The sequence below is a fragment of the Hyaena hyaena genome, unplaced genomic scaffold (genome assembly GCF_003009895.1).
Source record: "Hyaena hyaena isolate Hyena2069 unplaced genomic scaffold, ASM300989v1 scaffold_371, whole genome shotgun sequence".
Lineage (NCBI taxonomy): Eukaryota > Metazoa > Chordata > Mammalia > Carnivora > Hyaenidae > Hyaena > Hyaena hyaena.
In genome coordinates, this window is record NW_024081003.1 from 1,386,064 (window position 1) to 1,412,111 (window position 26,048).

Here is a 26,048-nt window from a genome sequence, read left to right on the forward strand (position 1 = left end):
ATAACCGAATTGTGCATGGAAGATACAGATTTAAAATCCAGTGGCTTCACGGTTTGCAATCAGTTGCCTGTCACATTAAAGTTACTTTGGATTCTGCATGAAATAGGCTTGAATAGTTTTCTAAAAAAAAAAAAAAGAAAAGAGTTCTAGATATTTAATGTATAGCTGCACACATCGATACGGTTCTGAGTAGGTGCAATCTGTATCACCAAAAGGTTCAAGGAGAGAGAACGTTAGAAATTACCAAAATGAAAGTTATATGGTTGCACAAAATGAACATGTACCTATACAGGCAAAACAGAATGGCTGCTGATCTTTCAAAACCAGCACATAAGAAAGTCAATAGGAAGTAAGGGAACCGTTTTCCATTGTGGTTATTTTTCTCATCATTAATTCTTTCCTCATGTTTTCTGTTTTTCATTGTTGGCCTATTTGGTTGCTATGTGCTTTTTCTGTCTTTCATTTCCCATTGCTCTGTTTTCTGTTTGTTTATTTATTTATTTTTAATTCTGGATTGGTTATGTCCATGGAGGTTTTTTTTTTTCCTCTTTTACTTAATTGTTCGTTTTGCCTCTTCCATTCTAAATCATGCAAACAATTGTACTTGCTTTTGTAATATTTCAAAGTTTACTGACCAATTTTTTTCTCTGGTCTCTCTGTTTCTCAACCATTTTTGTTGATTTTTGTGTTTGATTTCATTTTAAAATTTAAGAAACAGTTGAACGGAGTACAGGAGCAACAAGATCCCTCCCCACCACTTACTCATACAAGCCATTCTTTTCTACAAGACCATACCAGTCCTGGACAACAGCTCCGATCACAGTGCCTGGGCCAGCCAAGTCAGGCTTCACTTCCTTATCAAGCTCTTCCTCTAATACGCCATCAGCTTCTCCGTTAAAATCAATATGGTCTGTTTCGACTCCTTCTCCAATCAAGTCCACATTAGGCGCATCAACTACGTCTTCAGTTAAATCCATTAGTGATGTGGCATCTCCAATTAGATCCTTTCGGACAATTTCTTCACCGATAAAAACAGTGGTGTCACAATCTCCATACAATATCCAAGTTTCCTCTGGTACCCTGGTTAGAGCTCCCACAGTCCCAGAGGCCTCGCCTTTAAAAGGGCTGGCATCCAATTCTACGTTTTCCTCCCGAACCTCTCCAGTGACTACAGCGGGGTCTCTTTTGGAGAGGTCATCAATTACTATGACCCCCCCTGCGTCCCCCAAATCAAACATTAATATGTATTCCTCAAGTTTGCCATTTAAGTCAATTATTACATCAGCAGCTCCGCTAATATCTTCGCCTCTAAAGTCAGTGGTGTCTCCAGTGAAATCAGCAGTTGATGTCATTTCATCGGCTAAAGTTACAATGGCCTCTTCTCTCTCATCACCTGTGAAACAGATGCCTGGACATGCAGAGGTAGCATTAGTCAACGGATCTATTTCCCCCCTGAAATATCCGTCATCTTCAACTTTAATTAACGGATGCAAAGCCACTGCCACGTTACAGGAAAAAATTTCTACGGCTACAAACTCTGTGAGCACTGTGGTCAATGCAGCCACTGACACAGTTGAGAAAGTGTTTTCTACCACAACAGCAATGCCATTTTCCCCACTCAGGTCATACGTTTCTTCGGCACCATCTGCTTTTCAGTCCCTAAGAACTCCTTCCGCAAGTGCACTCTATACATCCCTTGGGTCATCAATATCTGCAACTACCTCATCTGTAACTTCATCTATAATAACAGTGCCAGTATACTCTGTAGTCAATGTTTTGCCAGAACCAGCATTAAAGAAACTTCCAGACTCTAGTTCACTTACAAAATCAGCAGCAGCCTTGCTGTCACCCATTAAAACATTGACTACGGAGACACGTCCTCAGCCCCATTTCAATCGAACTTCATCTCCAGTTAAGTCGTCTTTGTTCCTTGCACCCTCTGCCCTTAAGTTGTCTACACCATCTTCTTTATCTTCCAGTCAGGAGATATTAAAAGACGTGGCTGAAATGAAAGAAGACCTCATGCGGATGACTGCAATACTACAAACAGACGTGCCTGAGGAGAAGCCATTCCAACCCGAACTCCCGAAAGAAGGGAGAATCGACGATGAAGAACCTTTCAAAATTGTTGAGAAAGTAAAGGAAGACTTGGTGAAAGTGAGTGAAATCCTTAAAAAAGATGTGTGTTTAGATAATAAAGGACCACCCAAATCACCAAAGAGTGACAAAGGACTCTCTCCCGAAGACGACTGGATAGAATTTAGTTCAGAAGAAATAAGAGAAGCCAGACAACAAGCTGCCGCGAGCCATTCCCCATCTCTGCCAGAGAGAGTGCAAGTGAAAGCAAAAGCCGCCTCTGAGAAGGATTATAACTTGACCAAAGTTATTGATTACTTAACAAATGATATTGGGAGTAGTTCGTTGACAAATTTAAAGTACAAGTTTGAGGATGCAAAGAAGGATGGTGAAGAGAGACAGAAAAGGATTTTGAAGCCAGCAATTGCTTTGCAGGAACACAAACTCAAAATGCCTCCAGCCTCCATGAGGCCCTCCACCTCTGAGAAAGAGTTGTGTAAAATGGCGGATTCCTTTTTTGGAACAGATACTATTTTAGAGTCTCCGGATGACTTTTCTCAACATGACCAAGACAAAAGCCCTTTGTCTGACAGTGGCTTTGAAACAAGAAGTGAAAAAACGCCTTCAGCACCACAGAGCGCTGAAAGCACTGGCCCTAAGCCACTTTTTCACGAAGTCCCCATCCCTCCTGTCATTACCGAAACAAGAACTGAAGTGGTGCACGTTATCAGGAGCTATGAGCCCTCGGCTGGAGATGCTCCCCCATGCCAACCAGAGGAGCCGGTGTCACCCAAACCTTCACCTACTTTTACGGAACTGGAGCCAAAGCCCACCACCTCTAGTATTAAGGAAAAAGTGAAAGCATTTCAAATGAAAGCCAATGGTGAAGAAGAGGACCACAGTCGGGTTCTGAGCAAAGGCATGCGTGTTAAGGAAGAGACTCACATAACCACGACCACCAGAATGGTCTATCATTCTCCACCAGGCAGTGAAGGGGCCTCTGAAAGAATTGAAGAAACCATGTCAGTCCATGACATAATGAAGGCCTTTCAGTCCGGGCGGGACCCTTCCAAAGAACTGGCAGGTCTGTTTGAGCATAAGTCGGCAGTGCCTCCAGATGTTCACAAGTCTGCTGCTGAAACCCCAGCCCAGCATGCAGAGAAGGACAACCAAATGAAACCCAAACTGGAGCGTATAATAGAAGTCCACATCGAAAAAGGTAACCAAGCTGAGCCCACTGAAGTCATTATTAGAGAAACCAAAAAGCATCCAGAAAAGGAAATGTATGTATATCAGAAAGACTTATCCCGGGGAGATATTAACCTAAAAGATTTTCTGCCAGAAAAACACGATGCTTTTCCTTGTTCAGAGGAACAGGGTCAGCAAGAAGAAGAAGAACTCACTGCCGAAGAGTCATTGCCTTCTTATCTGGAGTCTTCCAGAGTAAACACTCCTGTGTCCCAAGAAGAAGATAGTCGCCCTAGTTCTGCTCAACTCATATCTGATGACTCTTATAAAACATTGAAGCTTTTGAGTCAACACTCAATAGAATACCATGACGATGAGTTGTCAGAACTAAGAGGGGAGTCTTACAGGTTTGCTGAGAAAATGCTTCTGTCAGAAAAGCTAGATGTGTCTCATTCTGATACCGAGGAATCGGTTACAGACCATGCAGGACCCCCTAGCTCAGAGTTACAGGGGTCTGATAAGCGGTCCAGAGAAAAAGTAGTCACTGCCCCCAAAAAAGAAATTCTCTCCAAAATCTATAAAGATGTGTCTGAAAATGGTGTAGGTAAAGTGTCTAAAGATGAGCATTTTGATAAAGTGACAGTGTTGCACTATTCTGGCGATGTTAGTAGTCCAAAACATGCCATGTGGATGCGCTTTACTGAGGACAGATTAGACAGAGGTAGAGAGAAGTTGATATATGAAGATAGGGTGGACAGGACTGTGAAGGAAGCTGAAGAAAAACTGACTGAAGTGTCACAGTTTTTTCGTGACAAAACCGAAAAGCTAAACGATGAACTGCAGTCCCCAGAGAAAAAGCCACGCCCTAGAAATGGTAAAGAATACTCTTCTCAAAGCTCTACCAGTAGCAGCCCCGAAAAGGTACTGCTGACAGAACTGTTGGCATCCAGTGATGAGTGGGTTAAGGCAAGGCAGCATGGCCATGACGGACAAGGCTTCCCCAAAGCCGATGAGAGGAAAGAATCCAGTCTGCCGAGCAGCTCAGAGAAGAAGGTTCTCTCCCAACAGCCTGAGGACAGCAAGTCCATGGAGGAAGCCAAAGAAAGCATTTCGCAGAGCAAAGCACCAGAAGGGCCCCAATCTGGCTTTCAGCTCAAACAATCCAAACTCAGTTCCATTAGATTAAAATTTGAACAAGGTGCACAGGCAAAGAGTAAGGACGTATCTCAAGAAGACAAAAAGCCAGAGGGCCAATCCAGAATCCCAGTCAAAAAAATCCAGGAGAGCAAGCTGCCTGTGTACCAAGTTTTTGCCAGAGAAAAGCAGCAGAAGGCAGTAGACCTCCCAGATGAAAGTGCGTCTGTGCAAAATGATTTTATGGTCCTGAGGGCTAAAGAGGAGCACGTCCAAAGCAATGAAATTGTCGTAAATGATTCTGGCTCTGAGGATGTGAAGACACAGAGAACTGAAATGTCAAGTAAAGCAATGCCTGACTATTTTTCTGAGCAACAGGCTAAAGACTTGGCATGTCATGTAACCTCAGATTTAGCCACTAAGGGACCATGGGACAAAAAGGTCTTTAGAACATGGGAAAGTTCTGGAGCCGCTAACAATAAGTTGCAGAAAGAAAAACTTTCACATGTACTTGTTCATGATGTAAGAGAGAATCACATTGGTCACCCTGAGAGTAAGATTGTTGATCAAAGGAGTGAATTTATGTCTGTGACTGAGAGAGAACACAAGTTGTTAACAAATGGCTCTCTCTCAGAAATTAAGGAAATGACTGTAAAATCTCCCTCCAAAAAGGTCTTATATAGGGAATATGTTGTGAAAGAAGGGGAACGGCCGGGTGGATCTCTGGAACAACCTTCCAGGAGGGGTGAGAGCTCACCGGCATCACACATCCCGGTCAGAGCTGCAGAGGGACGCAGAATGCTATCTTCTGATATTCCTGATGGTTTTTGTGAGCAGCCGACATTTCCCCAACATGAACTATCACCAAAGTTGCCCCAATCAAGTATGAGTAAAGAGACAGTTGAGATGCAGCACTTTAATTCTATAGAAGATGAAAAAGTTACCTATTCAGAAATCAGCAAAGTTTCCAAACGACAGAGTTATGTAGGCTTATGCCCTCCTCTCGATGAAACTGAAACCTCTCCCACCAAATCTCCTGATTCCTTAGAGTTTAGCCCAGGAAAGGAATCTCCCTCTAGCGATGTGTTCGACCACAGTCCCCTTGATGGATTGGAAAGAGTTGCTCCACTAGCCCAGACAGAGGGAGGGAAAGACATAAAAACTTTACCTGTTTATGTCAGTTTTGTACAGGTGGGGAAGCAATATGAAAAGGAGATACAGCAAGGAAGTGTAAAAAAGATCATAAGTCAGGAGTGTAAGACAGTACAAGAGACCAGGGGGACCTTTTATACAACTAGACAGCAGAAGCAGCCTCCTTCTCCCCAAGGTAGTCCAGAAGACGACACTCTTGAGCAAGTTTCCTTTCTAGACAGCTCTGGGAAAAGCCCTTTAACCCCAGAAACACCCAGTTCAGAGGAAGTGAGTTATGAATTCACCTCTAAGACACCAGACTCGCTCATAGCTTATATACCAGGCAAACCCAGCCCAATTCCTGAGGTTTCTGAGGAATCTGAGGAGGAGGAGCAGGCCAAGTCATCCTCCTTAAAGCAGACTACGGTGGAGGAAGCAACTTTGGAGCGTGAAATGCCTACTGATGTGAGCAAAGACTCTAACCAAAGACCCAAAACCAATAGAGTTGCCTATATTGAGTTCCCCCCTCCTCCACCACTGGATGCAGACCAGATGGAACCCGATAAAAAGCATCATTATCTCCCTGAAAGAGAGGTTGACATGATTGAAGTCAGTCTGCAAGATGAACATGACAAGTACCAGCTGGCCGAACCGGTCATCAGAGTGCAGCCGCCTTCTCCAGTTCCTCCTGGGGCAGACATCAGTGATTCGAGCGATGACGAATCCATCTATCAGCCAGTCCCAGTTAAAAAATACACCTTCAAATTAAAGGAAGTAGACGATGAACAAAAAGAAATGACCACATCCAAAACTCCTGCTGACAAGGCTTCCAACCAGAAAGAATTGGAAACTAATGGATCTGGAAAAGATACTGAATTTGGCCTTGGCTTCGACTCACCTCAGAATGAAACTGCACAGAATGGGAACAATGACCAGTCCATCACAGAGTGTTCCATTGCTACCACGGCCGAGTTTTCTCATGACACAGATGCCACAGAGATTGACTCTCTGGATGGCTACGACCTGCAAGATGAAGATGATGGCCTGACAGAGAGTGATTCTAAACTCCCATGTCAAACCATGGAAATTAAGAAAGATGTCTGGAACACAGAGGGCATTCTGAAGCCAGCTGATCGCTCCTTTAGCCAAAGTAAACTTGAAGTTATCGAGGAGGAGGAGGGAAGGGTGGGACCAGACGAAGATAAGCCACCTTCTAAAAGTTCCTCATCTGAAAAGACCCCTGATAAGACTGACCAGAAATCAGGGGCCCAGTTTTTCACTCTAGAAGGCAGACATCCTGACAGATCAGTGTTTCCTGATACTTACTTCAGTTACAAAGTAGATGAAGAATTTGCCACTCCTTTTAAAACAGTAGCTACCAAAGGTCTAGATTTTGATCCCTGGTCTAATAACCGAGGGGATGATGAAGTTTTTGACAGTAAATCACGGGAAGATGAAACTAAGCCATTTGGTCTGGCTGTGGAAGACCGCTCGCCAGCAACAACCCCTGATACAACGCCAGCCAGAACGCCAACTGATGAAAGTACCCCAACTAGTGAGCCTAACCCCTTCCCATTTCATGAAGGGAAAATGTTTGAGATGACTCGCAGTGGTGCAATTGACATGAGCAAGAGGGATTTTGTTGAAGAGAGGCTCCAATTTTTCCAGATTGGTGAGCATACTTCTGAAGGGAAGTCAGGGGACCAGGGGGAAGGGGATAAAAGTATGGTCACTGCCACACCACAGCCACAGTCAGGGGACACCACTGTAGAAACCAATCTAGAGAGAAATGTAGAGGCACCTCCAGTCGAACCCAACCCCAGCATCCCGACCAGCGGAGAGTGTCAGGAAGGCACATCCGGTAGTGGCTCCCTGGAGAAATCGGCAGCAGCCACTAGCACCTCTAAAGTTGACCCCAAGTTGCGCACGCCTATAAAAATGGGAATTTCTGCATCCACCATGACCATGAAGAAAGAAGGACCTGGAGAAGTGACAGATAAGATAGAAGCTGTGATGACCAGTTGTCAGGGACTAGAGAATGAAACTATAACAATGATTTCAAATACAGCCAATAGCCACATGGGCACTAGGCCCCAAGAAAAACATGATTTCCAGAAAGATAACTTTAATAACAACAACAATTTGGATTCTTCCACTATACAGACAGATAACATTACAAGTAATATAGTTCTGACAGAACATTCTGCACCCACTTGTACCACAGAGAAAGCTAATCCAGTGAAAATCTCATCAGGAAAAAAGACAGGGGTACTGCAAGGACACTGTGTAAGAGATAAGCAGAAAGTTCTTGGAGAGCAGCCAAAGACCAAGGAATCGATAGGGATTAGGCGAAAATCCAAACTTCCCATAAAGGCCACTTCACCAAAAGATATCTGCCCACCAAGTCATATACCAAACATGAAAGTGAGTAAAACGAAGCAGGTCAGTCAATCTGAGAAAACCAAAACCCTTATTTCTTCTTCATGTGTAGATGTAAAGTCCAGAATTCCAGTAAAAGACACACACAGGGATAACGTAGTTAGAAAAGCATGTGCCACACAAAAGCAAGGGCAGCCAGAGAAAGGCAAGGCCAAACAGCTTCCATCCAAGTTGCCAGTAAAGGTAAGATCCACCTGTGTCACCACCACCACCACCACCACCACCACTCCCACTACCACCACCGCCACTACCACCACCGCCATAGTAAAAGTTAGGAAGAGTCAGCTTAAGGAAGTATGTAAACATTCCATTGAATATTTTAAGGGAATTAGTGGTGAGACCTTAAAGCTTGTGGACCGCCTCTCTGAAGAAGACAAAAAGATGCAGTCCGAGTTGTCCGATGAGGAAGACAGTACCTCAAGAAACACGTCGTTGTCCGAGACTTCCCGGGGTGGCCAGCCTTCAGTTACCACGAAGTCTGCTAGAGATAAGAAAACAGAGGCAGCACCTTTAAAATCAAAGAGTGAAAAGGCCGGCAGTGGGAAAAGGAGCAGTAGAAGGACTGGTGAGAACGGAGGCAGTCAGGTCTCTCGAGCACTCTTTGCTCACATCCCGGAGAGCGAGCGTAGTTTGTAAACACTTTCCGACTCGTAGACCCTAGTGCATGAACTGTTGTGATTGCCTGTGGAGTGACTTAACCGTAGTTTCTCATTCTGTCACTGTCATCTGTGTGTGCTGTCTATATACTCTTCTTCCTCCCTTTTAACCAAACGACACTGTTAGACAGCTAGGGAAGCATGCTGAAGACATTGGTGTCATTCAAGATGAGCAACTTTTTTTTTAATGTACTAATAATGATACTGTCAAAGTAAAAGCATAGATATTGAGATCCCATCATGGTGTTTTCACCAACACAATGATTCTGTAACTGCTGTCCAGTAGCTAGCTCGTCAGCATGTTCGATTCCATCACATTGAGCATCCATGTAGTCTCACATCTGGCCGGTGCAGGTGATAATCAAGTGAACCATGTGAAAAGAGAAGTGTTCATGTAGGTGACCTAGGACACATGTAAGTGTACAGTGTTAGCATTAGTCTCTCTGTAAAATCCGAGTACTGCTAAAAACAATTTTCCAGTATCGTATCTTTCTTGATGATTATTTTAATTAAGAAATTGTAAATCGTAGGTCCACAGAGTCCATGTGAACGGACAGATATCAGGATGGCAATAGTAGCCGATCACCTGGGACTTAGTTGGACAGGTAAGTGTATACACTCCTGAGTGAGACAAATACAGTTTCTAAATTTCTTTGTCTTTCATAAGAGGTTCATTATATAAAACAGAAATAAGCAACAAGGAAAAAAACAACAAACATTTTTGTCATCCATAATTCTATCAACCCAGAGATAATTACTGATAATACCTTCTATACTGTGTTTTTCAAATCCTTTTCAATGCCCATACACTCAAGAACAGAAATTTAAATCTCACTTTACCTTAAATGTAGGTACTTTCTTCAAACCACCATTTCTGGTAATATTAGGTAACATATTACCTAGTAGTAAATGTAAAGAAAAAACTGTGTAAGAAAAACACAGTTAAGCCCTATGATTTTTAAATAATCCAAAATTTTAACATGGTTTATACCTGTAGGCAGCTCTCTTAAGCAACAGTTCAATTAATCCGTGCCTCAGTTTCACAAATTTTAATTATTTGTGAGGTCGTCTTCACACTTCTTTATGATCTACACATGTTTTCTGTATGTTCATTTACCTGATACTTTTTTTCCTTTTAAGTGGACTTACTTTTATGCCCAAAGATTTATTTCAAAGGAAATCTTATATCACTCTGCGAAAGGAAGACAAGGATCATCTTCAATAACTACATACACAAGAAAACAAGGGAATGACAGGAAGCTTAAAATTTGAATTATAATTTTTTAAAACACAATACACCTGTATACATCTATTCAACCTACAAAAATAGTTGAGTTCAGTAAAACAAATGAAACCGTTTATGACCAGTGTGTGGAAAAGGAATATTTAGCTTGGTTTCACTTCATTAAAGATGAAGATAAAATTCTGTGTCAACTGGACAATTCTGCTTTGTAGTTTTGATGTTAAATGGGCCCCCCAAATCCTCCTCACATGAATCAGAAAAATTTTAAGTTTTGTAGGTTGAGTGTATTTTTTTTAACACACAACAACAACAACATAATAGCTTAAAATGGAAATGTTAGCCATTGTCACATCTAAGTCATCTTGTATACCCTCAGCGATATTCTATACTCAGGGAAGCAATTATCTACATGCTATTAAGATGGAGAATATGAAACCAGATAATGGCAAACAAGGTCAGCTACATTTTCTTCCTTTAAATGTCCTAAGTCCTACCCTCACCCCAACTTAATAAACCTTCCTGCCCCCTTCCACCCAGCCCTGCTCCCAGTCCCACTGCTAAACAACCAAGAGCTGAGTGGTCCTCTGAAAAGACAGGTGGTCTGCGCAACCCTTGGAAGTTATTGTGACTTCATAGCAATTTGTTATGTATAAATATTTGCTAACATAAAATTGATAATAATTATATTTTAACACTGGATATTGTAATCTAAAAATATACTGGAGCAAATGTTGATTTTGCAGTATTCTATGCCCCTAACAATTACATTATTTGCCTTAGACAAATCGAGTCCTTAGTCTATCAGAGTACATTTCGGGAGAAGATGTGACATAAAGCCATAAAATTGTAAAATTCTTAGTGGCAGTGTGTCTTTGCTCTTCACTGGGTCACTAGACAAAGGATACTGTTGGGTCAAAAGGGCTTGTTGGACAGTAAGGAGTATTGTTTCTTAAAGTACAAAAGATTTGAAAACTTAAAACTTAAATTTAACTTTTGTAATTTGAATTACTATATGCTCAATGAAGATTATTAGGAAAATTATCATGTAGAAGGGCAAAATTTAATTCTGTCCTTCAGAACCACGATTAATGTCTCAATGTACTTTGATTTTTGTATAAAAACTTTTAAAATGTTATATACACAATGTAACTTTTTGTTCTTTTATTTGTGATTACTGAGTTTCTACAAAATTACATATTCTATGATCTTGATTTTAATGGATAACTAAGATCCAATATACATACTTTATAATGGTGTTTTTGTACTTTGGGTCACAGTGTACCAGAGAGTCATGAAATCAATACATACTTTGGTTTTGCCTTTAATAGAAAAGAATGATGGGGGCGGGGGGGAATGTGTATATATTATGTGTGTCAAGGCTAAGTTTTGCTCCTTAAAGATCTGGTTTCATTTATATAAACATCATGATATACAATGTATTTCTTCTAACAGTAAGCCATGATCAAAACAGTTGGCAAACCACCGTATTAACATAATTAACTCTTCTTTTGTTCAATACTTGGGTTGTTTTCAGTTTTTTAATGGTACAAGCCTAAGATGAACATTCATGTGTATAAATCATTGTGTCCAACTCAATATATCAGCACAATAGATTTCCAGAAGTGAAATCACTTGACCAAAGGACCTGGACTTTTTTGAGCCTCTGAATGCATTTTGCCAAATGCTAGAAATATTTAAGCAGGGTAAAATCTTGAGCAATTCCCTTTCCATGGGAGGAATTTTTTCCCATTTATTTCTATAATCAACATAATACATACCTGAGAAACTTTTTTAATGTACAAGAAATATATAGTGAAAAGTAAGGCTCCTTCTCATCTTTGGCTCCTAGTTTCCTTCTGTCAAGGCAACTACTAGTGCTCACACCTGTCTTCCCAAAGACATTCTCTGATTAACAAGGTTGAGCATACGGGTATAGACATTGAGGTGGACACAAAGCTATCTCCCTTTTATTTGCTATACAAGTGACACCATAGCATAGACAACGATCTGGTCTGGAGTCATCATTTAACCTCCCAAGGGGAATTCCTAAAGTCATGTTACCAGTATCTCTGGTGCCATATTTATGAGTTGTGTATCCCTACCCATCTAATGTAAGATTTATGCAAATTGCAAAGAATAATTTGGATGAATTAAAAGAATCCAGCAAAATCTTTTTTGTACAGATCAAGAATTCTTTATAAAATAATCTCTCAAGAGGGAATCTAACTGTAACTAAGCAATTACCTCCAGAGAGTTAAGTCACAGCCTGTGTGTGATCACCACTTCCTGTAAAATGAAGCATATAAAGATCAAGGCTGGACTGGGTTTGACTATAAAATTCCTTTCTTTTTCTGTGTGGCAGTTGAACATTACTTTTATGAAACGTGCGATAAAAGTAGAATGTGAAATCTTAGTAACTCTTTTTCTTTTCTACAGAACTGGCAAGGGAACTGAATTTTTCAGTGGATGAAATCAATCAAATACGTGTGGAAAATCCAAATTCTTTAATTTCTCAAAGCTTCATGTTATTAAAAAAATGGGTTACCAGAGACGGAAAAAATGCTACAAGTATGCTGAAATTATATTACTTTAACTTTCACAATTGCATATATCCAATGTTTTAGATAAGGCTACTGTTAAGAAACCAGAGTAATCATAAAGTAATAGCAAGTCTTTTGAAGTTATACTTGTTTAATTTTAGCACTAATATTCCAAACATCTGTCTTTGGGAAGGTTTTTAAGAAAGCAAATAGTAGAGAATTTTTTTTTTTTTTGCATTTTGTGTTTAGTTCTCTCTGTGACCATCAAAAATGAAAACATCATTCTAGCTGTTAAATCGTGGGGTAGTAGTCAGAAGCACTCAGAGGCTACTGCTGTGGCTGGGGACAGATGCACAGGGAGAGGAAGAAAGTATAGGATGAAATCATTGAATCATTCAGCTTCATATGTGCTGGCAATGACTTTTCTAATATTTTTAGGTTTGGTTTTATTTAGTTTTGCTGGGGCGGTGGGAGGGATGGTGCCATCCTGTGGCCAGTGTCAACCCACGACAATGGGAAGTAAGTTACTGTGGGTTTGCCAGGGTCAACCTGACCTCAGTAAGCCTTTAAAATGCTAAGCATCAAATATGAGGGTGATCTATCTTGACAGCCTGAAAGGAGAGGAACATGTTTAAAATTTTATTAGATCCTCTTGTAACTAAAAGGAGTTTAGCTATTTTGAGGCCCATCTGCTTGACATCTTATGGTGGAATGAATATTGCTGTCATCACACACAGCTTCATGAAAGTGATTCTTGAGACCCTAACATGACTTCCCTGTAATGACGGGCTTTCTGAGCCCTCTGATATGGCAGAGCTCAGTCAGGAGGAGCCGAATAAACTTTAGGCAGGTCGAGAAAGCTGTGCCTTTGTGTGGATTTTGTAGTGACTGGAAGAAAATCACTTAATTGGGTTTTCAACCCTCTTTTCTCCTTTTTCAGCTGATGCCTTAACTTCAGTCTTGACAAAAATTAATCGAATAGATATAGTGACTCTGCTAGAAGGACCGATATTTGATTATGGAAATATTTCAGGCACCAGGAGTTTTGCAGATGAGAACAATGTTTTCCATGACCCTGTTGATGGTAATTGAATTTAGTGTTCATATTTATTTAATCATTTGATAAAATTTGAAAGCATGGAGGACACGGCAGCCACTTAAAACCAACTAAATTGTGATTTGCTTGACTTCATTTCTCATTTTCACAGCATTTTCTGTCAGACCCTGGAAATTAACACTCTGATAGAACAAACTTGATAAATGTCTGTTACATAAAATACAAATAATGAGACAGAAAAACAGAAGTTAAGTGTTGGTTATTCAACAGTTGGTATTTCAAGATTTTTTACATGAACAAGTGGAATAGAGAATGCATTGTGTTTGTCATTTTCATACTGACCTAAAAAACTAGTGAATTCTTTTATTCATATATTGGTAAGACCAAATTGTGAGCTATTTTTTACCAAATAACCAAGGTACTGGGTCAAGTTTAAGCATAGAGTATACAAATTGTTCAATAAAATGGTGAATTCCTGTTGGGAGACCAAATATTTAAGCGTGTACTGAAAAAGTCTAACGCATCACTCGAAAACATGTTTTACTTATTTAGCATTATTTTAACTTCATATGCTTCCATTTATTGTTTGGAAAAACTATGCCTGATATATAAAAGTCGGTGTCATTTCTCACTCAACGAACACAGATGTCACTAATAACATAATTCATTTTTTAATTTGCTTAATTTGTACAATATTGTCATTTTTCCTTCAATTTCCTATGTTAATTTGGGTATTTTTTCATCAAAGTATTAGGCAAAGGAAAATATCTTGTTATGTTTTTCAAGGTGTTTGTCTTCCTTTACAAATGGAAGTTTCTTCTGATAATGAATTTTGAGTAAAAAATGATGATGGTATGAAGGAAGGAAGAAGAGCTAGGGATATTTTTCTATTGCCCTAAGTTTTTGAAAATTATGGCATTTCCCCATTTTTAAACTGGCAAAGTTAGTCTGACAAGAATCGGTAACCTCTAGTTCTACAGATGTTATATGGCAAACATGGCAAATTCTTAAAAGGTTTCTGCTTACTAACATTAAAGCCAACAGAAAATTTAAAGTATATCTTATTATCCACATAACGTAAACACAATGGGCAATAATGTCTAAAGTGGTTTCTTTATAAGCTTATAAATACCATACAATTGGGATAGGATGCCTGGGTGGCTCAGTCGGTTAAGCATCCGACTCTTGATCTCAGCTCAGGTCTTGAACTCAGGGTCATGAGTTTGAGCCCTTCATTGGTCTCCATTCTGGATGTGAAGCTTACTTAAATACATACATACATACATGTATAGCATAGAACCTTGGAAAGAAAGCTTTCTTCAAGGCCTTATCTTATATGTGAGACTATATAGTGATAACCAATCTCTTTGTACACTAATGATAGACCATCATATCAAATCTGTATTATTGCCAAATTATAGTTTATGGAATCTTTTAATATTCTTTTTTGGGAAAAATTTTTAAGAAAACTAGCAAGCAAAAAAAAAAAAAAAGAAAAGAACTAATAAGCGTAATAACCCGAAAATAATGGAAATAGTCAATAGAATTGAAAGCTTTGTTTATATGTAACATTTTAAAATCAGAATAGCATCAAATAAAATCCCAAGGGCTTTTTGTGGCTACATCTTAATATTTTATATTTTCTTTTTAAAAAATTCATAGGGAAATCTAGGAATATGTATATGAAGTAAATTTCACTTGTGCAGATTATGAACCTCAGTTAATGTCAGCTAACTTTTCAACAAGATTCTGGCTTATAGGTGACTATACTTACCTACAGCAATTTGAATTTAGCACAGAAGCTAAGTTGGTATTTGTTATGGACTGATGGGAAAATTAGGCTTTAGTTTTGTAGACCACTAATTCAGAAAGTGTGCTTGGTTGCCTTTTTTTCCTGTCTCTCCTCTTGCTGGAACTTTTATGAAGCCTCCTTTCCTCACCATGACCAGACTATTGTTCACTTCTCTCTCTGCTGAAGGAGAAAAAAGTCCCCTTTGTCCCCACAGTGAAGGTTAAAACAAGGGAACTGCTCCCTACCTCCCCTGTGAGCAGGCTGGTGTTTCACAGTATTGTTGTGAATATTCAGAGAGCTCTCTGCAAATGGCTTTCTTCCTGTCTCTGTTGTGTATCATTTCTTTTTTCGCTTTGAGTTGTGATTCTGAGTGGACCCCATCACCAAAGTCACTAAGACCTCCATGTACACCACAAGTCTTTCATCTCTGTCACATTACAACACCTGAACACTTTCCTTGGAGTCTTTTCTACTTTATCTGCTTCTCAAATCCTTTTCCTAACATCTTTTTAGATTTTTTTCCCCAGTGCTACTGCTCTAAAGTCTAATAATAATTTCTTTACAAAGATTAAACTTATTTTTCTTTTCTGTAAATTTCATATGGAAAAAATAAGAATTAGAGTTGGGTAGCATTGCTCCTTTGTAAAGCTCTTCAAATAAGTTATAAGTAATTAATTATAACAATTGTGACTTGCTGTATGCAGTCCACCACCGTATGGATTTTGCATGTTATAAGTAGAATGATAATAAATTTGGCCATGGAATAAATGTATCTTATATAATGACAGCTAACTTTTTATTGGATTGAATTAGTCTGTATATTGAAGTTACTGTATTAAAATTATCAGTCGATAGAAACCATTTATATCTTAATTAGTTTTCTGTTTTATTATAGTTTGCACTAGTCTTTTATTTCATTGTATTACATTTAATTGAACTAAACCAATAAATTTATGAACATTATTCTGTAACTCATCATACATTTTCATACCTGATATAATTTAATTCATTCCATGTGTTTTGTTTGATGTATTCTAATTCATTCCAGTCAGTCCAAATGTACTGTCTTCCATAGGTTATCCTTCCCTTCAAGTGGAACTGGAAACTCCCACAGGGTTGCACTACACACCACCCACCCCTTTCCAGCAAGATGATTATTTTAGTGATATCTCTAGCATAGAGTCTCCCCTTAGAACCCCCAGTAGACTGAGTGATGGGCTAGTGCCTTCCCAGGGGAACATAGAGCATTCAGCAGATGGACCTCCAGTCGTAACTGCAGAAGACACTTCATTAGAAGACAGCAAACTCGAAGACTCAATACCTTTAACAGAAATGCCTGATGCAGTGGATGTAGATGAGAGCCAGTTGGCGAATGTATGTCTGAGTGAGTATCCTCAATACCTCGGAAGTATGGCTGGGGTCCCAAAAGATGTTAAACCAGCAGAGCCACTGAAACAGACTAGTAAAGTAAGAGTAAGCTCTGAGCAGCAAGAGAAAGGAAAATCTGGTCCTGATGAGGAGATGACGGAAGAAAAACTCAGATCTCTATTTGAGGACATTCAACTTGAAGAAGGAGTAGAGTCTGAGGAGATGACAGAAGAAAAAGTACAGGCTATTCTTAAACGTGTTCAGCAAGCAGAACTGGAAATGTCTTCAATTGCAGGTTGGCAGAACGAGACATCAGGTGGAAACCTAGAGTCCCCTGCTCAAGCTCGAAGACTAACCGGTGGGTTACTAGAAAGACTGGATGACAGGTATGGCTCCATTTTAGAGAAAAGGAAAGCAAAACACAGGTTACATGTTAATTGCTTTAAATACCTGCTTTTTAGCACTTACTCTCTTGCTAAATTACCATTCCAGTTTGGGGATAAATACCTGCTTTAAAGGCTGGTTAATTCTGCTAATCTGGAGAGGGAAGCTTACCTGAAACTCCGTTGAATTCTTAAAATTATTGATAGTCTGAAGCAAAATACAAAAAGTTTTACATGCATGCTAAAGTTGTCTATGTTTACTTTAGAACACTACTCTTTTCTAGTTTGTGATTTGTTTGATTTTTTTTCATGAAGCTAGTAATTAACATGCTTTCAAAATAACATGGTAAATAAAACTCCATGTCTTTGAGAAATATAAACATTTCTATTCTTTTCTGACTTCAAGCTTCAAAATTCTTATGTAATTCTTCACTCCAAATAATATTGCCATGATAGAAATTTGATTATAACCAAAATAATTCCCTACTCGTGAACCTGGGTCTTTTTTATACCGGACTTCCTCTAGAAAGGTGAGAGTATACTGTCCTTCAGACATTGGTTCGAATCCCACCAGATTTGCATTTTGGGACTCTGGATGAATTTCTAAGCTCTAAGAACATCACTTTAATTGACTATAAGGGGCAACTGGGTGGCTCAGTCAGTTAAGCATCCAACTTCGGCCCAGGTCATGATCTCATGGTTTGTGGTTTGAGCCCTGTATCGGGCTCTTTGCTGGCAGTTAGCTCAGAGCCTGGAGCCTGCTTCAGATTCTGTATCTCCCTCTCTCTCTGACCCTCCCCTGCTCATGCTGTCTCTCTCTCTCTCTCTCTCTCTCTCTCTCTCAAAAATAAATAAAACATTTTAAAAATTTTTTAATAAAAATAAATAAATAAATAATTGGCTTTAAAAATAGGAATACTACCACTTTCCTTGCACAGGTTTACAGATTGAAGAAGGAAGCCTATAGAATGGCTACCAAATGACTGCTACAAATAGTCTGTCAGTAATAGTTGGCATTCTTTTTATTTATGTATACAGCAGACTGAACTATAATTTACTTCATTGGCAACTAGTGATAACTTGAGGTGTTTGTGCATTCAACTTAAGTTTATTTCATAACCATGTTTAATATTTTCATACAGCTGATAAAACTTCTTACTCAATAAAAATTCCCAAAGAGGGAGCTTATAACATTTTGCAAAAAAACAAGTTTACGGAATTCCTTTTGAAGAATAAGACCAAAGAATTCTGTGCTCACCCTACCAAAAAGACTGCTGCAAAGACAATAATACTAGTTTTGATATCTATGTTCTAATATAGTCACATTAATTTATAGTTGCATAGCAGGAAATAGATACAGTTACATTATAACATCTTCACAGTGTGCTGGGATATATGGAAGAGGCTGTGCAATGGATAGGTGTTTATATATATATATATATATATATATATATATATATAATCAGAATTTGATTCATAAGAATTCACATGTACTTACAGACATGTACATATATATATACAATACAGAACATTGTGCTACGTATTGCCTTCAGAATTCTGTAGGTAATAAGCAAAGACTCTAAAAACAATGCACAAGCTAGAAAATAAAATCCATACTGGATACCAGTAAATATTAGAAATCACTTTAAAAGAAGGTGTTGAGGAAAAAATAAAAGATCTGTAATAGTTCGTTGAAAGGAAAATAGTCCTCCCAGGAGTAAAAGCAGCAGGTGACAACAACACCCTGCTCACCAGTGGGAGGCAGCACAGGTCAGGAGCCAAGAAAGATGAGACCCAAGCAAGACTACTGTGGTTTGCAAAGGTGTGCTGGCAGGACTCACAATTGGAAACCCAGAGACTGGAACGTGGAGTCCTTGGGGATGCCAGGGCTCTCAAAGAATGCATTGTGTTCTCTGCCAGCAGCTCTTCCACTGGCAGTATAAGAGCTTTTTGAGATCTCTTTCTCCTTTACATTGGTGATTCTGGATCTCTGGGTGTGCCCATGAGCCTCTTGGGGTGACTTTCTAAGATCTCAAATCCAAGTATCTGTCACAGTGCAATTAAACAAGATAAAACAAAAACAAGTACGGCATAGGTAGGCAGGTTGGGAACTGGAGTGGGGAATGGGGAGCTGAGGCCGTGTGTAGCACCTTGTCACCCCCAAATTCAACCCCATGAGAGACCCTCACAGTTTGAAATCCAGTGACCAGATTTTTCATGTCTTTCTGTTTCATGCCTTCAAAAGTGGTGTAAAACATGGTGGTTAAAAATTTAGAGCTTCTGAAGCCCAGTTTCAGCCATGTATTGCCATTGTAAATGTCCACATACTCTCTTTTGCAGCCCTGATCAGTGTCGAGATTCCATTACCTCATATCTCAAAGGAGAACCTGGAAAATTTGAAGCAAATGGGAGCCACACAGAAGTCACTCTCGAAGCAAAGACAAAATCTTACCTTCCAGAATCCCAAAATGATGTAGGGAAACAGAGCACTAAGGAAACTCTGAAACCAAAAGTCCATGGATCTGGTCGTGTTGAGGAACCAGCATCATCATTAGCAGCCTATCAGAAAGCTCTAGAAGAAACCAGCAAGTTTGTAATAGAAGAGCCTAAACCCTGTGTGCCTCTCAGTATGAAAAAGATGAGTAGGACTTCCCCTGCAGATGGCAAGCCAAGGCTTAACCTGCATGAAGAAGAGGGGTCCAGTGGGTCTGAGCAAAAGGTATGCCATCTAGTTATCTGGTACACTGTCATTTAAACCAAAAGTCCTGATGCTTCACTTTGTTGGATTAATCTTGTAACACTGGGCCCAAGGTTCTTTATGATTTTCCTGTTGTAACCCTAATGGCGGAGATGAAGAAAGTGCTAGGTGGAACATATGCTGTTGGATTACACTTTCAGTCACTGAGAAGGAAAAAGTAATGAGCATCACTTCAGCCATTTTTCAGGAGGAGGGAGAACTATAGAGATGTTATGCTTAAGGTCCAATGTTAATTGGTCTGGTATTTAGGTTTCCTAACTCCCAACCCAATCTTCTTTCTCATGGAAGGAGGATAATTTTTCAGACCTTTTCTGGTGTTTCTGCATAATTTAAAGAGTTTATAGCATGTGATCCACCTAAGAGCTCTACCCTATAAGATCTGGTGTCTGAAAGTGCATTTTAGAAATTGGAGAAACATAGTGCCTAAGCCTAAAATGAGGTGGGTATATACCATGGTGGGTTGACCACATTTAGCAATTGGAATTTAGAGGTCTCGTTTTAATCATTTTTATGTCTAAGTTGATGATTATCTTAATATTCATTTTTAAAAATTTGAAAACCTTGCTGTCAGAGAATTACTTGCACTCTGTGCTCCATGTCCTTGTTCCATCTAATACATTTTTATTTGTTCTTTGAGGTTTATCCTTTTTAGATATTAAAAACTTAAAAACTCTGGAACTGAAATTATAGATGGATATAAGAAAATAAAAATTAGCTCTATTTCCTACATTTTTTTACTGCTTTTTGCTCTCTCCATTGTTGTGTCTTTTCCTGAACTGCGCAGTTGGTGTAGACTGAGACATGGGCATCTTTGGAACAGTAGCACCTGCAATTTTCCATAAAACATCAGGTTGGCTTAAGATCTACTGCAGAGTTTTAGGTAGGACCAAAAAAAGTCTTTTGTAAAATAGTGAATCCATAATTAACTCCTGGTTTAGATAAAACCTTGAATAGCAAACTCCCAGTCACTCAGGAGCTGATTATCACCTTATCAACTAATCATATCGTTTCCTTTTCCCTTCCGCAGGCTCTCTTTTGACCATTTTCCTGAGTGTTAGGAGGGAAAGTGAGGGGAAGTAAAATGGCCAGGACTTCCTTTCACTTCCCAACAAATGGGTTTTCAATATTGATTTCTTTTAGTTCATTCCAGTATATTTAAGCAGTATGACCTTGGATGTTCGCTTTTAAGATGAGTCCACAAAACAGAGAAAGAAGCAACAACATAGTGATGTCTTAACTATGAAAGTTTACTCTATAAAGCCTATAAAAAATCTATAGAGAAGGTCTGAAATCAAATGATCATATAAATGTAAATAAGTACTTCTATATATGTGCACATGCAAACACATTGGCCATTGGGGAACCAGGGAGAGGGCAAAAGAGGGTTTAAAAATGAAAGCCTTAACCCTGAATGGAAACTCAGCCGAGTTCATCAGTACTGGAACATAATTACTATTAGAAAATGTCTTCAAGATTTCTTATAAGTGACTTTGTGCTTTTGGGATTGGTCACTGGTCCTGCTCTAATGCCTGAAGTGTTCATGAGCATACAATTTTTAGTGGAGTTAGAGTTTCTGGGAGCTATGAACCTGACCTTACAAGAAATCCAAAAATATTCAGGACGTGCCCTTTGTGGCTAGACCATAGTGCATTAGCAACCAACTAGGTCATCTGATGTATGATCTCAGAAAACAGCCCCCTTTTTGTCCCCTAAAAAATCAGGTCAAAAGTCCGGGTGCGGCTCTTACACGGATGACTGTCTGCTGTTACAAGGTAAACTTCTGCTATTTTCCACCTCTTTCAAAGCAGTGACCCATGGCAGGAAGTACTGAGAAAATTGTTTGGTCTCCTTGTTATCTTCTTTGCCAATTCTAGAAAATTCTTTATAGGGAATCCTGATTATGATTCTACTACCATCTTCTCTCCACCCTCCACCTTCAGATTAGCAGGGAGAATGTAAAAACAAAACATCAGCCAAATGGCCCCTTTTTATTTTTATAATTATGTTAATTATAACATAATTGACATCTAGGCTTGGTAGTATTTGCATTAATGTATGTTCTGCTTTTTAATTACCCAAGTTAAAATCTTCCCCAGTTTATGATTATTTATGAACAATTCCAATTGAATTTTTCCCTTTCACCTCATCCAATCTATTGATCTCTGAATGCAGATTAGAAATTCTTTTTTTTTTTTTTTTTTTCACAATATGCACTCCTCTTCCCTTTTTCTGCTTCTTTGAGCCATTTTAGGGCCTCCTTTCACAATACTTGGATCCTTTTAAGTTTTCTGAATTTACAGTCTTTTATAAAAAAATCAAATTTCATAAGGAACTTAGCAGCCAATATATCTTTACAGGGAAAAAGAAACTTGAAAACTCTTTACTTTTGACACCATGTTATTCACTAGGGTATTTTGTTCAAATGAAATTTCTTACAAAGTCAAGATTGATATTACTTTAATATTTCAAAATATTTCTTAAGTATACCTTTGGTGGAAAATGGCCTACTTTGCTATCTATTTGACAAACATTCCATAAATCACTTTAGCTAACACACCTCCTATAGAAATTTTACTTTTTTCACCCTGTTTATACCAACACTGCCATTGATTTTTCCAATTTTTCCAGAAACTATAGTTCCTGTCTCTGGAACTATCAGATTAGGGACAACTGACAAACTTAGAAAATAAAATAGAATTATTATCAGAATTCCACCATTAAAATTTAGGAATAAAACATTTGGTAAATACCCTTCACCTTGGCATTGAAGTAGAAACCAAAGGTATTTTTACTTTTGAGTTATGAACTATGTGGTAATTCTTTATTCTCATTGCCTAAAAATTAATATTTGTGCAATCACCATATTCTTGTCTGTCAGGTGTTTTTTCTGTCCTAATTGCATATCAATTCTTTAATTTTTTTTAAGATTTATTTTTGAGAGAGAGAGACAGAGAGAGAAAGCGTGAGCAGGGGATGGGCAGAGAGGGAGACGCAGAATCTGAGGCAGGCTCCAAGCTCTGATTTATCAACACGGAGCCTGACTCAGGGCTTGAACTCACAGGCCACGAGATCATGACCTGAGCCGAAGTCGGACACTTAACTGACTGCGGCACCCAGGCGCCCCTTTTTAAAATTTTTTTTTTGATATCAGTTCTTTAAAGTAAGACTCCAAGCTTACACGTTTTGCATTATTCCTTCATTCATTTGCATAGCCTCTTACTGAGTACCAGTTGCATGTTAGGTGCCAATTACACTGCTAACAATCCCTGATATAAATGTATGTAGCAAATTATACTGACATAAATTCTTTACTTTTTTATAAAGTTCAAATAGCTTTTGATAAAGTTGTCAAATCTGACCAAAATCTCATAAAAATCAGACATACTATGCCTCTTTATGTAATGAAAGTTCAAATGAATGTAGATTTAAAACTATTTTTAGGGGCGCCTGGGTGGCTTAGTCGGTTAAGCGTCCGACTTTCGCTTAGGTCATGATCTCGCGGTTCGTGGGTTCGAGCCCCCCGTCGGGCTCTGTGCTGACTGCCAGCTCAGAGCCTGGAACCTGTTTCAGTCTGTGACTCCCTCTCTCTCTGACCCTCCCCTGCTCATGCTGTCTCTCTCTCTCCTAGAAAAAAAAAAAAAAACTATTTTAATATAAATATTAATTTTTCTTCAGACTAGTAATTAGTAGCATTGTAGTTTCTGATGCCAAGATGTCTCTTATTATTATTTTTATTATTTAATTACACTGATCTTTACCATTTATATGCACATATAACGTATGCATTACTACATGCACAAGCATACTGTATACATACATACACAGAGGAATTTCATTTAGAATCCTGCTCAAAATTTTCTTTCACTTAAACTTTTTTAAAGATTCTCACAAATACATATTATGATTCTCATTAGCAGGGAAAACCAGCAAATGAAAGTAATTCTTTTTTGATTTCCCTTCTCAGAATGTCTTTTATTTTAAATGTGATGGTAAAATTATTATACTAAAAAATGCATTTATCAGGACTTGAAAGACAGTGAGAGTGATTCGAGCTCAGAGGAAGAACGGAGAGTCACTACCCGAGTTATTCGCCGGCGTTTGATTATAAAGGTATCCTGTAGCCGGATCGTGATGGGGCATCGCTATGTGATTAGAAAGTCCTTCCTTGTGGTCTTGAAAATTCAGCATGCCTGATAACTAAGTGGCTCTGTATGTTTCTTTGCATATTTGAAAGCTTGTAAGAACACCCAGCAGCAAGGAAAAGGTTGTGTCGCATGGTAGTGAGTATTCTGTCAAAGCCTGTGCTTGACATGTAACAGCTATAATTTTGTCTGGGAATTCTTGGCATTTGTATCCTGCTTTCCCTGAAAGTGTTATATGTGAGCAAAGATTTTTATCTTGGTTCATATCAAATGAAATGTTTCAGTTGAAACCTCCGAGGCCATAGTGAGATATGAGGTCAGATCCAGAAGGAGAGTGAAGTAATTAAAAGCCTCCTTCCTCAACCTCAAATTCCTACTGCCTGAACAGATCTTAAGTCAAAACAAGTTCTTTATCACCAACCAGTGGCTGAGAATTTGGAGTCATAGCCTGGCATCAATATGTGTGACATAAACAAAATTGGGCAAAACCTTCTGAAAAAGGCTTTTGACTTAAATAACATTCAGAAAATCAGTCTGTCTTTTTATGTATAGGAAGCAGTTTTTACTGGAAGTGAAAAATAAAATTCTCCCCCTGCTACACCACAGTTGAACACTATGAATTAACTTTCATTTCCTCCACAAAGGCCTTTTGAAGCATTGACTTTATGCATGGTAAGGTCCAGCACAACGCTTTTCACAGCCTGTGCTTGTCTTCATTACTCTGTCTTTAGAGGGAGATTTCTTGAAGTTAGAATAATTGACTGCAGAAACTAGGAAGCCATTTTCAACATATAGGGCTTTGAAGGTGGTCCAAATTACTTGAGGCTCCTTGGTTGACAGCTCTGGAGAAAAAGGAAGGAAGGGAAATATGTATTGAAAACCATTTATCAAATTTATCCTCCCTTTCGAAAGTGTCAGGAGACCCAGCAGAGAGCAGAGAAGTTGGCTTAGGTATCTAAAACTTTTTAATCCTGCTGCTTGTACTTTCCATGTAGATCAGATGAAAGAAGAGGAGAAAATCTGCCAAATCTGCTCTAGTATAGTTTTTCTAAGACTCTGGAATCATTAGAGAAGAAAATAAGTCTTTGTCTAACTAAATCTTAAACTATGTGCAATCAATCTTGAGCTCAATAGACAGCTGTCAAAAAAAAAAAAAAAAGCATGAATCACTTCTTTGAAAATTCCATATAGGCAAGCCAAATTACTTATGAGGGTCCAGTGTATCCAGCATATTTGCAAGTATTCAGCCTGCCATCCATAGAATCCTCATAATCAGTCACCTCCCACATGTTCCCTGGGATTAGGGGAAAGAAATAACAAAGGTTTTCTGAAGGAGTGAAAGCCATAGTCTTTGCTCAGGAAGGCTTTGCTCTTCCCAGAATCAGTGTCTTTAAGAAATGATATTTTAAAGTGAAATGTCCTAAAAAAGCACACCAGACATATTGTCTTGTAACTTGCTTTTTATTTGAATATGTGACATACTCATGTCATATCCAAATCCATCTCACTCCTTATAAGCTGCTCATTATATAAGTTGACTCTCCTGTGTATAGGACAGAAGAAAATAAACATAATCCTGCAAAAAAAAAAAAAAAAAAAGAAGAGGGAGAAGATAAAGAAGTTTTACTCTGAAGAATACAAAAACAAAATAATAGAAACACAAAACCCATCAAATCAATAAGGGTTATTTTGCTTGGTCTTCTAGAATTCTAGACATGCATTAGCAAGCTAGCTTTTAAGTAATTTTGTTAGAGTGTGTTATTTATATATTTGATCGTAATATAAAATTAATTATGTATAATATATAAACATTTTTATTAAGGGCTTAACTTTAAAAGACTAAATTACATTATGCTGGCTTCATAAAACAGAGGAGTCTATGTTCTCTTCAAATCCCCTCTTGAAGTTTAATTTTAGGGAGGTTGAGTAGAATGATCAGAACATGGGTTTTATAACTGGGGAGTGCATTGTATAAACAATAAAGTCACTCAAACAAACTTGGAGAAACTAAACCCTAAAAAATTGCTATAATTATAATAGAAACTATAGGTATAATAAAAATCTTCATAAATTACATAGAATTTGTAGTATCTTTCTGATTACTCTTTTTCTGTTCAGAGTTTTGGGGGTTAGAAAGGATC

The 26,048-nt window shown here is 38.6% G+C and overlaps 1 protein-coding gene across 4 annotated transcripts in view; it reads left to right on the forward strand.

The window, feature by feature from the left end:
* ANK3 (ankyrin 3) overlaps positions 1-26,048 on the forward strand; it is a 341,189-nt gene that overhangs the window by 288,725 nt on the left and 26,416 nt on the right. For 2 of the 4 annotated variants that reach the window (XM_039250504.1, XM_039250505.1), the window contains 6 exons: positions 9,155-9,229; positions 12,304-12,435; positions 13,348-13,491; positions 16,332-16,640; positions 16,920-17,010; positions 19,348-19,726. In XM_039250504.1, the coding sequence (XP_039106435.1) occupies positions 9,155-9,229; positions 12,304-12,435; positions 13,348-13,491; positions 16,332-16,640; positions 16,920-17,010; positions 19,348-19,726 (1,130 nt within the window). Of the gene's footprint in view, positions 1-718; positions 7,202-9,154; positions 9,230-12,303; positions 12,436-13,347; positions 13,492-16,331; positions 17,011-19,347; positions 19,727-21,486; positions 21,538-23,788; positions 23,876-26,048 lie in introns of all 4 variants that reach the window. The other 2 variants (XM_039250506.1, XM_039250503.1) reach the window with 2 other exon arrangements.